The sequence below is a fragment of the Leptonychotes weddellii genome, chromosome 9, assembly GCF_054177405.1.
Source record: "Leptonychotes weddellii isolate Sample4059 chromosome 9, ASM5417740v2, whole genome shotgun sequence".
NCBI classification, from domain to species: Eukaryota; Metazoa; Chordata; class Mammalia; order Carnivora; family Phocidae; genus Leptonychotes; species Leptonychotes weddellii.
In genome coordinates this window covers 23,804,761-23,820,365 of record NC_138377.1, presented here as the reverse complement: position 1 = coordinate 23,820,365, position 15,605 = coordinate 23,804,761, and the positions used below count along the sequence as shown (strand labels likewise).

General features: G+C 42.2%; 1 protein-coding gene across 1 annotated transcript in view; it reads right to left on the bottom strand.

The window, feature by feature from the left end:
- Positions 1–8,500, bottom strand: part of TMED10 (transmembrane p24 trafficking protein 10) — a 37,434-nt gene extending 28,934 nt beyond the window's left edge. The window contains exon 1 of the mRNA XM_081830215.1: positions 8,216–8,500. Coding sequence (XP_081686341.1) covers positions 8,216–8,440 — 225 coding nt within the window. The 5' untranslated portion in view covers positions 8,441–8,500. The remainder of the gene's footprint in view (positions 1–8,215) is intronic.
- Positions 8,501–15,605: the final 7,105 nt, after the last annotated feature.

The following is a 15,605-nucleotide window of genomic DNA, read 5'->3' as shown; positions in this document are numbered from 1 at the left end:
AGGAAGGGAGGGGAATGAGAACGAAAAGACCAGTTGCTGCCCTAACAATACTACTGCGGGGGTGAAGCCAGATCAAATGTTTTTTTTCATACTGTTCCAAAGTTATTTACGGTAAAAACCTCCAGCGTGACCCTTTTAGGCACAAACAAAGCCTTGTTCTTTCTTAACAACTAGTCCCTTGATTTCCCACACGTTACGTTGAACAATGAGGTTGGGGGCACAGGATAAAGCAGATGACATCAACCTCCCTCAAGTCGGAGGCTTGTTTAGGAGTCCAAATTCTGGTCTGTGGCCAGCTAGCTGATTTCACAGAGGGCTCTACTGTCCAGACTGCCAGGCTGAGTATGCATATGGGGGCAATGGCTCAGATCAACCACCAGTCAGCAATTCACACAAGAAACAGCAGAGAAGTCACTGTACTCTGCTAGATTACCTTCATAAATCTGTTCCATTTTCCTAGAAACTAGGCTCAGTCTTCAGAAGTCATCATAAAGACATGGAATAGCCATTTCAGTTTCTAAGCAGCCCTCTTCTCTACATCAGTTCAAAACAGAAGGCTGCAGGCAACTGTTCACCCAATAAGAGAGATTTAAATGAAGTAACATACTGTTTAACTTTTACAGAGAAGGAAACATAAGGTCAGAAATCTTATATATGATACAAAAAGAAACTAGCTTTTAATACTATCAAATGTTAATGTATCAATTAGCCTTCTGTACTAAACCACCTACTGATTGAACTGTTTCTAACCCATTGGACAATAGTCACATCAAATGTCAATTTGAAAGAGACAGATTTTTCCCAATAGAAAAAGATCAGCTCTCACTACAGATGCCAGTAATAAACCGAAGTAACTGTTCTAAATAAAAGAATCTCAAAACTATAGCGTATGTGTGTGCATGTGTGCGCACACACATGCGCGCACACACACACAAATCCTTCCAGAGCTTTCAGTGGGCAAAAAAAAAGTTAAAAGCCAATGGTTTCCCAGCTGCCAAGATGCTCCTTGATAATTTTTAGGCTTAAATTGTGATAGGCCTATGACTCAAGGCTGAACTCTTCAAATGATCTGTTTGGCTTTCTATAAGCTAGTTGGGAGACAGTGGCACCACAACTGGATATAATGTCCAGGGAAAAATAATTGCACTTAGCAAATTGAATTGTTAATTAGCATTAGCACTCTTGAAAAATGACAATGAAAAAAAGTTAGACTGATTATATTATTTGGAAGAGGCTATAAAAAAGCATAAATCATTTCAGTTATCACCATTAAGCTTTTCTTTTCTTTTGGGTGATGATTAGGACAACTGCTCACAACTGCTTTTCTCTCTCTGTAATCTATTTCTAAAGTATAAATTGCCCTTAGGCAACAACTCATCTCATCCCCTAAAACTAATTCATCCTCCAATTTCCACTATTAACAAGCATTCTAACTAATAAATGGTACTGGAGCTTATTAAACTATTATGATATCATCTAGTCTTAATGAAAATATGGTTTTCAATTAAAAAATCAACAGAGTTGAGATTCTGAGCCCCTAGAAGAGGCTTTTTATGGACCTGAAGCAATGAAGAAAATGTATACATTCACTATAAATGATGAGTCAATACTTCTGTTTCAATTTCGTGTAGCAAAGTCTTTAAATCTGATACTACTTAGCCTAAGTTAGCCTCACTTTGTGAAAAGAACAGGGATTGGCTATATGGGATAAATTCACTGGAAATCCCAACACAAAACACATAATATAGGCCTGAAGCAGAAATCTTAGCAGTAGAGTCCCGCCCATCATTTCAATCCATTTCTCTGTTCAGAAAGGCCTTCCCTGACCACTCAAATACTCTTTACCCTTCAGTCACTCCCTATCCACTACTGTTTGATTTTTCTTTATAGTACTTATCACTACCTGCAATTGTGTGTATTTTTTGAACTTGTTTTTGTTCGCCAGTTGAGCTCAAGGACCTTGTCTGCTGTTCATCCCCATTTCCCCAGCTAGGTCTGGCACATACTAAATATTAAAATATTTCTTGCATGAATAGGAGAATCACAAACAAAATCCTCAGAATTCTCATATTATACTTTATCAGGTCACCACAATGACATAAAACAGGGGAGTCAGATTAGCAATTCAATTTTCATTCAGTAGAGAGGAAACAAAAGAATACTCATATATATGACCTATTCCCTGAATAATGAAGAACCACCTCAATTAGTCCTTCCAACAATTCTATGAGATCTATCATCCCCATCTTACAGATCAGAGACCCAAGGAGAAGAGTTAAGTAATTCCCTCAAGACCATATACCCTTTAAGTGGTGAAGCTGTTGAGATTTGAACTCAAATTTGTCTGACTCCAGATCCAGGTTCTTTCCACTATACTTCTATTTAATAAGGACTTCTATTTAATATGACTAATATATTTAATTCAGCTGTACAACAATAAGTACACAGTACTTAAACTTAAGACACAAAGATGAATGAGACATTAGACTTCACAAAATAAGCACCATACTACATCAAAAGTGCCATGTCAAACAGGTTATAATGGAAACACATAGGAGGGGTGTACAGGCAAACACCAGTCTAGATTAAGAGAACACTGTATTCAAGGAACTGCATGGGGTTCAGTATGTGAGAGTCAGGAGTGGGAGAAAAGTGAAGAGGGAGAAAGAGGAGAAAAAAATTAGAGATAAGGCTAGGACACTGCCAATTCATTTGTTCATTAACTCTTTATGTTGAAGTCCTACTATGCACTATGTGCCAGGCACTGTTTTAGACAGGCATTTCAATGATGAGACATAGTCTCTGCTCAACTACATTCACAAAAATCCTTATGAAAGAGACTGCCTCATTCAGAGCAACAACAAAACATCAAGTCCAGTTGGCTAGGTTTTGCACTTCAGAAAGCCTCCAGCCCCCCTCTTAACCTCAACCCAAATGCTGCTTGAACCAAGGGTGGACAAATGACCAAAGAGAAGACATCAATAGGCTGTAAGAAACCTAGAATGTGGCCTGACACATAAAAAGAGTTAAACCAATCAGATTCTCTCACTCAAGAGGTGTACTTCAGAAGCAGAAATGATGTACAAAGAGAATCCTTGAGCAGTTTGGGACATGAGTGGTCAAAAGGTAAGAGAAAGTGAAGAGACGCTATGAAAAAGGTTGCAAACTATGATAAGGGACTGGATCAAGCCCACAAAAGTGTTCTGTGGCCTGCACAGAATATCAAATTTTTTTAAATGACACCCAGCTTGCGGTCTCTAAAATACTATTCCCCACAAAATGGACCAGAACTCCTTGAAGGAATAACTGCTTCCAGGTCAGGGGTTGGACAAACAAAAGATGAGCCTAGGATACCCTGTTCCACAAAACAGGGAAGCTATCAAACCCTAATGGGGTTGTTGTCAAAAGGATACAGGAGTCAAAGGGACACCTGAGTATAAAGAAAGAACGCAACTGATAAAAACAATGACAATAACAAAAAAAGATTTCAGTGTAATACTTAAAATAAAACAAAATAAAAACCTGGGGCACCTAGGTCAGTTGAGAGTCCGACTCTTGATTTCGGCTCAGGTCATGATCTCAGGGTCTTGAGATCAAGCCGTGTGTTGGGCTCTGTGCTTAGCAGGGAGTCTGCTTCTCTCCCTCTGCCCTTGCCCCTGCTCGCTCTCTAACATAAATAAATAAATCTTAAAAAAAAAAAAACAACCTTCTTCAGACTACATCAGAAATGACAAGGGCAACAATCTCTCACTCTGAAAACTGTCAAGAAGGAATGAATTCTGTGTTTATCCTATAAATTTTAGGGTAACCAAATGGTCTTAAAAATTGATGAATTCTTGGGGCACCTGGGTGGCTCAGTCGGTTAAGCCGTTGCCTTCGGCTCAGGTCATGATCCCGGGGTCCTGGGATCGAGCCCCACATCGGGCTCCCTGCTCAGGGGAGAGCCTGCTCCTCCCTCTGCCTCTGCTTGTGCTCTGCCTACTTGTGCTCTCTCTCTCTCTCTCTCTCTCTCTGTTAAATAAATAAATAAAATCTTTAAAAAAAAAAAATTGATGAATTCTTGGGGCACCTGGGTAGCTCAGCAGGTTGAGCATCTGACTCTTGATTTCGGCTCAGCTCATGATCTTGGGTCCTGGGATCAAGACCTGTGCTGGGCTCCATGCTCGGCAGGGAGTCTCCTTGCGATTCTCTCTCCCTCTCCCTGCTTGTCATGCACGTGTGCTCACTCTTGCTCTCTAAAAATAAATAAATAAATCTTTTAAAAAAATTGATGAATTCTTTAAGACAGCTAACAGGAGCCTGGGTGGCTCAGTCAGTTAAGTGTTTGCCTTCAGCTCAGGTCATGATCTCCAGGTCCTGGGATTGAGCCCCAAGTCAGGCTTCCTGTTCAGTGGGCAGTCTGCTTCTCCCTCTCTCCACTGCTCATGCGCGCTCTCTCAAATAAATAAATAAAATCTTTAAAAAGAATTCCAACTAATAAATACAGAAGGAATAACAAAATTAGAAAATCGTCATTACACAACCTTAATGAAACAATAAATTCACACAGCAGTTATCAATGGACTGATAGGTAAAAAGATCGATGAGAAGCTTTACAATGGAGGCTTTGGGCTGTCACCACCTTGGTAGGTAGAATAATGCCCATCTCTCCAAAGATGTCCACATCCTAATCTTTAGAACAGTTACGTTACATGGCAAAAGGGGTTTTGCAAGTGTGATTAGAGACTGAGATAAGGAGATTATCACAAGGGTCCTTATAAAAGAAAGAGAGAAGCAGAGGAGAGAGGAAGGGGTGGGAAAGAGGGAGAGAAAGAAAGATTTAGAGATACTAATTACTGGCTTTGAGGATGCAGGAAGGGGTCACCAACTAAAGAATGCAGGTGGTCTAGACCCTGGAAAAGGCAAGGAAACAGATTTTCCCCTAGAGTCTTCAGAAACAACACTGCCTTGTTGACACCTTGATTTTAGATAAATGCGCCCTGTTTTAAGTTACTGAGTTTGTCCTAATTTGTTCTAGCAGCAGTAGGCCACTAACACATATGTGAACCCACCAATCAATCTTAGCACTAAGAGGCATGAAAAGTACTGTGTGCTCTGCCATGATGCCACATGAAGTACTCTCACCCAGAAGATAAACCTGAATCTAATTACATCTTTACAGCTGATTCCTTTTACAAGAAATATGGGGGAACTGTTTAAACGATACCTCAAGGAAGTAAACAGACAAATCCACAGTGTAGGACACTGTTTACAGACAACTGACTCTAACAATACAACTGCAAGCATTAAAAAAAAAAAGGAGGCTGAGTGAATTGCTCTAAATTAAAGGGACCTGAGAGAGATACAACAAATTAATTTAAAAATACATTTCTGAGACAAGTGGAGAAACCTGAATATGACCTGAGTATACTATTAGCATTACTGTTAGTTTTGCAAGGTGTGATTACAGCCACATAACATTGTGATTATGTTCATATTTTTAAAGAGATTCATGCTGAAGTATGCAAGATTGAAATACCATGATATCTGGGATTTACTTTAAAACAATTCAGCATAAAATGTGAAGGGAGAGGCAGTTCCAGTGAAAAAGGTGTGGCCACATCCTGATAATTACTAAATCTGGATACTGCATTTACAGTAGTAGACTGACCGTACTCTTCTCTATAAAACTGCAAACAAACCAGGGTGTCTGGCTGGCTCAGTCAGTAGAGCATGAGACTCTTGATCTCAGGGTCCAGAGGTGAAGCCCCACGTTGGCAGTGGACCCCACTTTAAAAAAAAACGGAAAAAAAAAACCCTGCGAACAAACCAATGCCAAAGCCAAATTGAATTAGTCATATCTAAAGATTTTTTCTATTTATTTGACAGAGGGAGACACAGTGAGAGAGGGAACACAAGCAGGGAGAGTGGAAGAGGGAGAAGCAGGCTTCCCGCAGAGCAGGGAGCCCAATGCGGGGCTTGATTCCAGACCTGAGCCGAAGGCAGACGCTTAACGACTGAGCCACCCAGGCGCCCTGAATTAGTAATATTTAAATATCAGGAGCTTTCACATCAAAATCTGGATTTCTGACTTCATATGAAAAATTAAATGTGGCAACAAGGTCTACATCAAGAGATTAGTACTGGCTACTCCAAATTAACAGTTTCTACTACTCCCGGTTATCCCCCATTTATTGTCACTGCTGCTGTTTTTATTTTTTTTAAAGATTTTATTTATCTATTTGAGAGAGAGAGAGAGAGAGAGAGCACAAGAGGGAGGAGCGGGAGAGGGAGAAGCAGACTCCCTGCTGAGCAGGTAGCCCGATGCAGGACTCGATCCCTGGACTCCAGGATCATGACCTGAGCCGAAGGCAGTCGCTTAACCAACTGAGCCACCCAGGCGCCCTGTCACTGCTGCTGTTTTTAAACATACCTGGGCCAATTCACTCATTTAGACTGCCTAGTGGGCATTTGGGTTTAGGACCCCAGGAGCAGTTCAATTAAGCTGGCTAGAAGCAAGAGAACAGAGCAGACATGGGGAGGGTGACTGAGTGATAGCAAAATGCTAGCGTGTAGATGTACAGACTCCTGCTTTTGAGGTCTCTCCAGCAACTGTGGAGACAGATTAATTCCCATGAGGCCATAAAGCTACACTATGCTTCCTGTGTAAGTGCTCACTAGAAGCAAGGCCATATGCATGATATTCTGGAAAATACGAACATGAAAATAATTCCTGCCCTCGGGATAGTAACAGTCTAATAAGGTATAAAGAAAAATAGCTACAATATAAGATGAAAATAAGTGAGTTTAGGGTATTGTTCAGGGTGGCTCATATAAAATGCAAAGTGGAGAGTAACAAAGTATATAAAACTTCAGAAACCGATCATAAAGAGTACTACAGAGCACGTTGGGAAATTTAAACTTTATCAGATTAGCAATAGTGAATCACTGAAGGATTTCAAATTAGAAATACAAATCAGAAGGGCAACACTGGAGATGAGAGTAAAGTCCCCCTCATTGCTCAAATTCTCTTATTCTATGCACTATATCCTTTGAGGAGCCAGCAGCATGACCCCCAAAACGTCTATTTAAACCTCTAAAATTATACAATCACAGCTTTCTTGGTCAGACAGAAGTTTGGTACCTGAAGAGAATATTAAAAAGTCTGTATCTCCCAAATAAAGCATAAATAAATTGCATTTATTACCACTACTGGGTTCCAATACCTTAAACATAAATTATAGTCTTATTACACCCTAAGCTCTATTAAAATATTTCTTCCTATTTAGTCTAAGACCCATTTTGTTAAAAAAAAAAAACAAACGCTTATTGCGAATAAATAACGCACAATCAAATCTTGACTAAGATCATGTTACATTAACATTTCAAAGATCGGGCTGGTCAACCTAATGGCAAAATAGGACCAAACTGGCATTATAATAGTAGTTGTCACCATCCAAGAGTATCGCTGAAATTTATATAAAAATTGGCCAAATCCAGACTCTGGGGTACCATAAAAGAAAGTACTACAGACTGAGACCATTTTGCGATCGACTTTAATCAATCACAGGAATTACAAATAAAAAGCAAGGAGAGCATAAAATTGCAGTACTTTTCTTTCGCCTTACTTAACTCCCAAACTAAAAATTCCGGCTCTGACATCAATTTATTCTACACGTCTTTGAGCCTCAGTTTGCTCAGGTGTAATATGAGGCCAAAAGTACCTACTTCATAGGGCACAGTACGAACTAAACGGTATCACACAGAAAGTGGCACAGGACCTGACACACAGCTAATGCTCAATAAAAACAGGTTTCATTATTACAGTAAGCTTCAGTGCCTCCATGATATTCCTGCAGGTAGCAGTCTGAAAATACCCACGAATACTCAACACCCAGAGACTTCTCTGGAGAAACAAGTCACAGTTCAAGATACCTAAGACTGCAACTGGTAGGAGAGCCCGACCACGACCCAAAGTCGAGGCGGCCCCAGCTCAGCTGTCACCACATCCGCCAAGGCTTCGCGGTCCTTCTAAGGGTTCCCTGGCATTGGCGCCCGGCCCCGCCCCGCGAACGCCAACGAGCGGGGTGAGGGGGCGGTCTCGACAGCGCACCCTTTGTGCTTCGGGGAGACTAGGCCGCCCCCGAGGCCTCCGCCCGCCGGCTCCCCTCCCCATCCTCAGCCTCCCCTAGTCGACGCCTACGGTCTTCCGTCCCCGCGCCGCCCACTGCCGCACCTTCAGGTGGGTTCGCAGGCCGCCAGCGCCCCCAGACTGGTCGGTGATCTCGTACGCGCCCGTCACCAGCAGGTCCTTGTGGATCTCCTCGCGGAGGCACTTGCGGGAGTTTACGGGCAGATGGAAGGAGATGGCGAGCACCGAGCTGGGGCCGAGCAGGAGTAAAAGCAGCAGTGCTAACGGGCAAGGGCCACGCTGAGCTGGTGGGCCAGACAAACCAGACATGGTGCCGGAGACTGTTCACCCCCTCGGGCCTCTACCACGCCGGAACCGGGAGGGCCCACGTGATTCACCTCTGACCTAATGCCGTGGGCGCCATTTTGGAGACTGGCAAATAGACGAGGGCTATATTATAAGTCTTTTGAAAGGGAAGAAAGGATACGACACCACCCAGTATCCACAAGTTAAGGTGGTTAAATAAGATTTTCTAGAAGGTAACCTCAAAGGTTTTATTTTTGTTGAGCTTAATGACCGCTCAGTCAGCCGTAACAAGTATGGGCAGCCCTGGAAGTAATTCTCCTTTAGCTTCCGGAAGTAGTACCCGGGAGTTTTTTTTTTTGTTTTTTTTTAAGGTCGGTGATACCATAGCAACCAACCCCCAATAGGAAACAGCCACAAGGCCCTTCGTAGGGCCCGCCCACCAGCCGCCAAGGCGCTCCCGACGGAGGCAGATGTGCAGTCCCAGCATCTTGCAGCCTCAGTGACAACTGGGACTTTGAGCACTTAAGAAGAAAATTTTGAGAGGCCGAGCGGAAAGACTCCAATTTGGCTATTAGGCGAGCGGGGCCAGTATCTCAGATTAGGTATACGGGTTACCTGGTGAATGTGAGCTGGGCGGCATCCGGTTCATGCACTTGAGCAGAGTATTTGGGCTAAAGTGACGGCTTTCTGAATGTGCATCTTATTTAGTAAACCTTAGGTGCCTACTATGTTAGGTAACATTAAAACAGAATTTGGGTTTTGTATTTCTTTTAAGATTTTACTTTTAAATAATCTCTTATGTCCAACGTAGGGCTCGAACCCACAACTCTTGAGATCAAGTGTTGCTTGCCCCACCCACTGAGCCAGGCGGCGCCCCTGTATTTTGTATTTAAATTGAATAAAACAGTGTTTTAGTTCAGTCTAAGAGATGGAGCTGATGCGGTTTACCAGATAAGTGCTGTCAAGTTATTTGTGTGTTTTAAATGCATAAACACCTTAGGGATCAAATAGGCTAGTCTGTAGTAAGTAAATTTACACTATAATCATTCATTTGTTTCTTTAACAAATATTTATTGAGTACCTACTATGTGCCGGACACTATACTATGCATAAATACTAACATGTATTGATTTAACAAATCACTATTGCTGTCAAATATTCAGGGCTGAAGAAAATATGAAGATGAAAAAGGAATACACAACAGCCTATGTTTAGAATCATCTATTTTGATTACTGTTCATTGAGCATCTGCAGAAATACCCAGAAGATGGACTCTCTGCTTTTAGCGATTTAAATGATTGTTCAGTATTTAATAACTCCTTTCAGCCCATCTAGTTCTTCTCCCGGAACTGAAGTCCCACAAACAAAACAAGAACAAACATAAAGGAGCTGTAAAGCATTTTAAAATTTGACAAATGTCATGTAATAATTATTTTATGAGGTGTCCATTTAGGATCATTTAGTTTGATTATTTTATCCCTGATCTAAGATAAGACTGCTAGTCTACTCAGTACATCATGATAATTTGCATTGGCCTTTTCCCTGCCAGTGCAGGAGATCAGTACCAAGGAGTCATCTACTTCATTGTTTACTCTCAGCCCTTAGGATCTGCTGACCATCAGCCAAAGATTTGCAACCCATAAAATCCTGGGTATGTGTGTGCGTGTTTTAATTTCCATCTTACATTTATATAATAGCTTATATGTTTTTAAATATCTTCACATAATTATCTCGCTTGACATTTTCAAACACCATAGGCTAGGCAAGTCTGTTCATTTTACAGATGAGGGAAACTGAACTGAGGTCCTCAGAGGCCAAAGAGCTTTCAGACCCAAATCCCATTGTTTAAAAGTGACAAAGTCAGTCTGAGGGTCCGAGGCTTCTTCAGGAAGGCGCTATTATTTATTATTTTACAGATGAAGAAACTGAGACTTAGAGAGATTTATTCACTTTCCTAGGTCACAGCCCTCATGTACTTTCTTGTCCTATATTCTCATATAGCCTGCCTCCACCTATTTCCTGTTCCCCTTCCCTCCTTCATATTTTTCTCCATAGCACTCACCACTGTTTCATACAGTATACGTTTTACTTATTTGTCGTGTTTATTAATCTGTGTCCCTAGCTAGGGTATCTGTTTTGTGAGAGGAAGAGCTTTTTGTCTATTTTGTCCACTGCTTTATCTTCTGAATCTAAAATAGGGCCTGGTCTACAATAAATACTGGCTCAGTAAATGCAAGATTGATTCCTTAGCTCCTAGCAAAAGGCCTAACAGCAAATTCCTTCCATTATTCCTTAGCTGTTTTCACGCAAATTTATTTAATCCATAACGTATCTAAAGTGTAGGTATGATTTCAGTTTTGCCAACAAAATGGGTATCTTTTTTTTAAATTGAAAAATGTGTTATTGTTTTCATATAAGAACACAGAAAAAAAAACCCAAAACCATTCTCCCCTGTATACTGTGCACCTAGAGGGCTGAGTAGATACTCCTGGGGAGCCCAAACTTTAAACTCTGTATCTGCATTAAAGAAGGTGCATTTTACATCTGTTGTGGGGAAAAGAGAGCAAATGGAAAGTGTCACAAAACCAGAAAAAAATGTTTCTTCTTAGCCTCACAGTCTTTGACATCCCATCAGCCTGAAACTTCCCCAGCCAGACCCAGGTTCCCAAGATTCCCAAGACCCTGGAGGTAAACAGATGTACCAGGACACACTCTTTACCCAGACTATCCCTTAGCCACAGGTTTCTCAACCTTTCGTTGATATGAGAGGGAACAGGTTTAAAATACACCTCCCCCTCCCAGACAGTGAATCAGAAGCTCTTATTAAAAATCTGCATTTGTAATAAACTTGCTGGGCCATTCTGTGGTCAGAAGTCCTTGGAAGCACTTCTGCCTTCTGCCTTCTCGATGCCTCCTTTAACCGGCCTTATCCTCCAGTGTGGCTTGAGGCTCCCCACTCCAATGCAGAAGCAGTCAAGAATTCCTAACTCTGTGTCCCTGCCCATTCATGTGTACAGTCCCAGTAACAGTGTGTACTTAAACAGCTAAAACAAGATGGGTTCTATGAAGATGCCTGGGTGGCTCAGTTGGTTAAGTGACTGCCTTCGGCTCAGGTCATGATCCTGGAGTCCCTGGATCGAGTCCCTGGATCGAGTCCCGCATCGGGCTCCCTGCTCGGCGGGGAGTCTGCTTCTCCCTCTGACCCTCCCCCCTCTCATGTGCTTGCTATCTCTCATTCTCTCTCTCTCAAGTAAATAAATAAAATCTTTAAAAAAAAAAAAAAGACCCTTTTGGAGAGCAATTTGGCAATATTTGTCATGTGACATACTCTTTGACCCAGAGAGTGATTTCAAGGACTACTATGGGTCCTCTAATTTCTACAGTCCCCCTGGACCTGTTCCTGGAACCTTTGTGCTGCCCTTGGGGGTGATCTCATCCAGTCCCATGACTTTAAATGCATCCATAGGCTGATAACTCCCAAATGTGGATTTCCAGCCCTGACCTCTCCTCTAAACTCCAGAGTCTATATCAGGCTCCCTACTTGACATCTCCAAATTGGATGACTAATAGGCGACTCATACTTAACTCTTAATTTCCCCCTCTCCCCCCACTCCCAAATCTGCTTCTTCCCCATCTCAGTAAATGGCACCACCTTCTACTTCTTCACTGAGGCCGTCCTTGTTTCCTCTTTCTCTTACCCCATTCCCACACAGAGCCAATTCATCAGCGTGTCCTACCCGTTCTGTGTCCTAAATATATGCCAATCAGTTTCTACTTCTCTCTAAGCCAAGATTTGGCAAACTACTGCCCAGCTAGGTAGGCCAAGTCCAGCATGCAAACTCCTGTTCTTATATCACCCAAGAGATTATGTGGTTCACAAAACCTAGAATGTTTATTATGTGATCCTTTACAGAAAGAGTTTGCATCTCTCACCTACATGAGAAAACAGCCTCCCTACTGTTGTCTCTGCTTCCGTTCTTGCCCCCACTATGCTCCTTAATACACCTTTAATGATTTTTCAAAAAAAAAAATGTAAATCAGATCAATCAGAATACAGTCCATATAACTCATCACAGCCCCAAAGCCCACTGTGGTCTGGCTCCTGCCTACCTTTCTAATCTCATTTTACCCAGTGATCACTCCCTCCCACCACCCAACCATTTACTCTCCTATCTATGGCATCAGGGCCTTTGCACTTACTGTCGACCTGGAGTGCTCTCTCCCAGATATTGTCCCATGGACTCTAGACTCTGCAGGCTGCTCTGCATCATTCAGGTCCCAACTCCAAGGTCTCCTCCTAGAGAGCCCACCCTGCATAAGTAACACTGTCCCCAGGTTATTTTCTGTCCCACGATCTAGTTTTATTATCTATATAGCACATGTTGATTTTTTGTTTTGTTTTTGTTTTTGTTTTTTTAAAGATTTTATTTATTTGATAGAGAGAGACACAGCGAGAGAGGGAACACAAGCAGGGGGAGTGGGAGAGGGAGAAGCAGGCTTCCTGCCGAGCAGGGAGCCCGATGCGGGGCTCAATCCCAGGACTCTGGGATCATGACCTGAGCCGAAGGCAGACGCTTAACGACTGAGCCACCCAGGTGCCCCTAGCACATGTTGATATTTAAGAGTATCTTGAGATTTCTTATTTATTATCACCCAGCCCTACTAGCATTTTAGCTCTAAGAAAACAAGGTCTTTGTTTTGTGCCTGATATATCCCTAGGCCAGGTACAATACCCTGTAAATACTGGGTGCTCAACAAATATTTGGTGAATGGATGAAAGAATACAACATAAAATAAAGCATTTAGCACATCAACATAGAGCAGTTGCTCAATAAATGCCAGTTCCTCTATCTAGTATTTTAATTGCCATTTTTCACATGGAGAAGCTGAGGTCCAAAGCTGTTAAGTGACTTGCCTCAAGCCATACAGCGAGTCAGTGTTAGAGTTGAGAATAGAAACGAGAGCTCCTAACTGCACACCAATTTTCAGACATAGTTGTCATTACATTTGATAAAACACGGTATTTTTATTGAGTTCCCACACTACTGAGAAGTTTTAGGTTCCTTTTTTCTATCCTCACTTATATTCGTAATACAACTTTTGTGTTTAAGCGAATTTAAGTCTCCCAGAATATCCGTGAAGTTGTCAATAGTTGGTGTGAAACTGGTAGCATCTATTAGCATCTCCCCTCAATTCACTTACTTGGAAAAAAAAAAAAAAGATTTGTCTTCCTCTCCAGATTCCCATGGTGCTAAATTTTTATCTTCCTAGGTGGGAAACAAGAACCCTTCACCAATTCTCCATTGAAATTAATGTCTTTCATCAATGTTGCCCATAGAACATGTCAAGATAAACTATCAGGACCCTGCCTTACATGTTACAGCCTGTAAATCCTGATTACCAGGATTAACATTCTAGTAATATATGTGAGCTGAGAGCACTCAGAAGTCTGGATTTAACAACAACAACAAAAAACAATTATTAGGAAGAATTTTAGAGATGATGCAAGTTAAGGATATAAAACGTATCCCAAAAGAACAAGTTTCAGAAAGCTTAAGGGCCATCACATGAACCATCACCACTACCCACATGCCTTGAGAGCAAACCAAAGTTTTGGGAGTTGAAGATGGGAGGTATCTCTTCTGCCCCATTGGCATTGTTTGTTTACGGAGAACACCAGCCCTAGAGCCCAGTGCAGAGAGGTGAAGTCCTGGAGTCCTGGAAGGCAAAATCTCAAGGCAGGTATAAGGTGAAAAGAAATCTACTGGACCAGTTGGAGTGGAAGAACCAAGGGACAGAAAAGAAGAGCTGTGAAGGTGGGACTCTAGGAGAGAAGGAAGTAGGGTCAGGGAGGTAAGATGGGAACTGCAGGGGCCCCTTGTTTACCTTATGTCTATGGCCACATACGCTACAAAGAAAAAAAGTATTGAGAAAGAAGAAATGGGAAAATTACTCAGTGAGTAATTTGTCAAGTAGCCCCAGAGTTGAAACCCTCCAAAGGAGGATTAGCAGAGAGCCAAATGTATCTACCTCCAAATGTTAGCTACACACTGCATCTGGACACAGCCATGCCTGAAGCTTGTCCATATGCAGATCCTCAGAAGGCTTGGGATTACTTCAAAAGTACTCTAAGACCTTAAAGCTGGGTGACCTGGAGCATAGGACTACACTGTTTTCGGCCTTCTCTCTTGATTCTGAGAACATTTTGGGTTTTCTCTCCAATGTATTTTCTTTGATAGGCTACTAATCGGCCAACATCTGGTGTCCACCATTACCAGTTGTCTCTGAAATCCACCAAAACTCATTTTTCAACCAATGCTCCATCTTGTGAGAGACACGGACAGTACGGATGGGACAAGAGCACCAGCTGCAGGAACCTTGATAATGCCTGTATGACTTCCCTGTTCTTACTTAACTGGAATCACCCAAACAGCTCTTTAAAAACTGCCAATGCCTAGGACTCACCTAGAACCCACCTCATACCACTGAAAACAGAGTAGCTGGGTATAATTCCTAGGGATACCATACTTCAGTGGTTCCCTGACTTTGCTGCCCACTGAAATCATCTGGGGATGTTTTAAAAATGCTAATGCCAGACTCTCACCCTCAGACATTCTCATGTAAATGGTATGGGCTGTAGCCTGGGCATTGGGATTTTGAAAAACTTCCTTGGGACCCAACATGCATCCAGGGGTGAAAACAAATGCTCCACCCTCACCCTTTCTAACCCAGTTCCTATTTTCAACACCTCACCCAGTTCCTATTTTCAACACCTCACCTTTCAATGCCTTTTAAGTAGTGTGCTCTCAATAAATATTTCTTAGCTTGATTTCTCCTGCTGAAGCCCTCTGCCCTCTCTCCTAGAACACAACACAAAATTAGTCCTCTGGTAAGTAGAGTACCTGGAACACCAGCTTGGGGACAAGGTTCATTCCTCGGCTGGCCACGTTCTACCAGCTCAAGTGTTATAGAGAGGGAGGAATGAGAAGCCAGGGCTTCAGATGAGGAGGAAGCTCTCTGCAGGCACATGAGGGAGCCTTTTTCTTCTCCCTTGCAGAAAATCCTTGTGGCACGTGGACAAGGAAGTATTAATAACCTTTCTAAAGAGGTACTTCTCCAAGATTTGGTGTTTCACAGACCACATCCAGTGCTCTCAGTTCTACAGATGGCCAACTTCTGCATTTCAGAT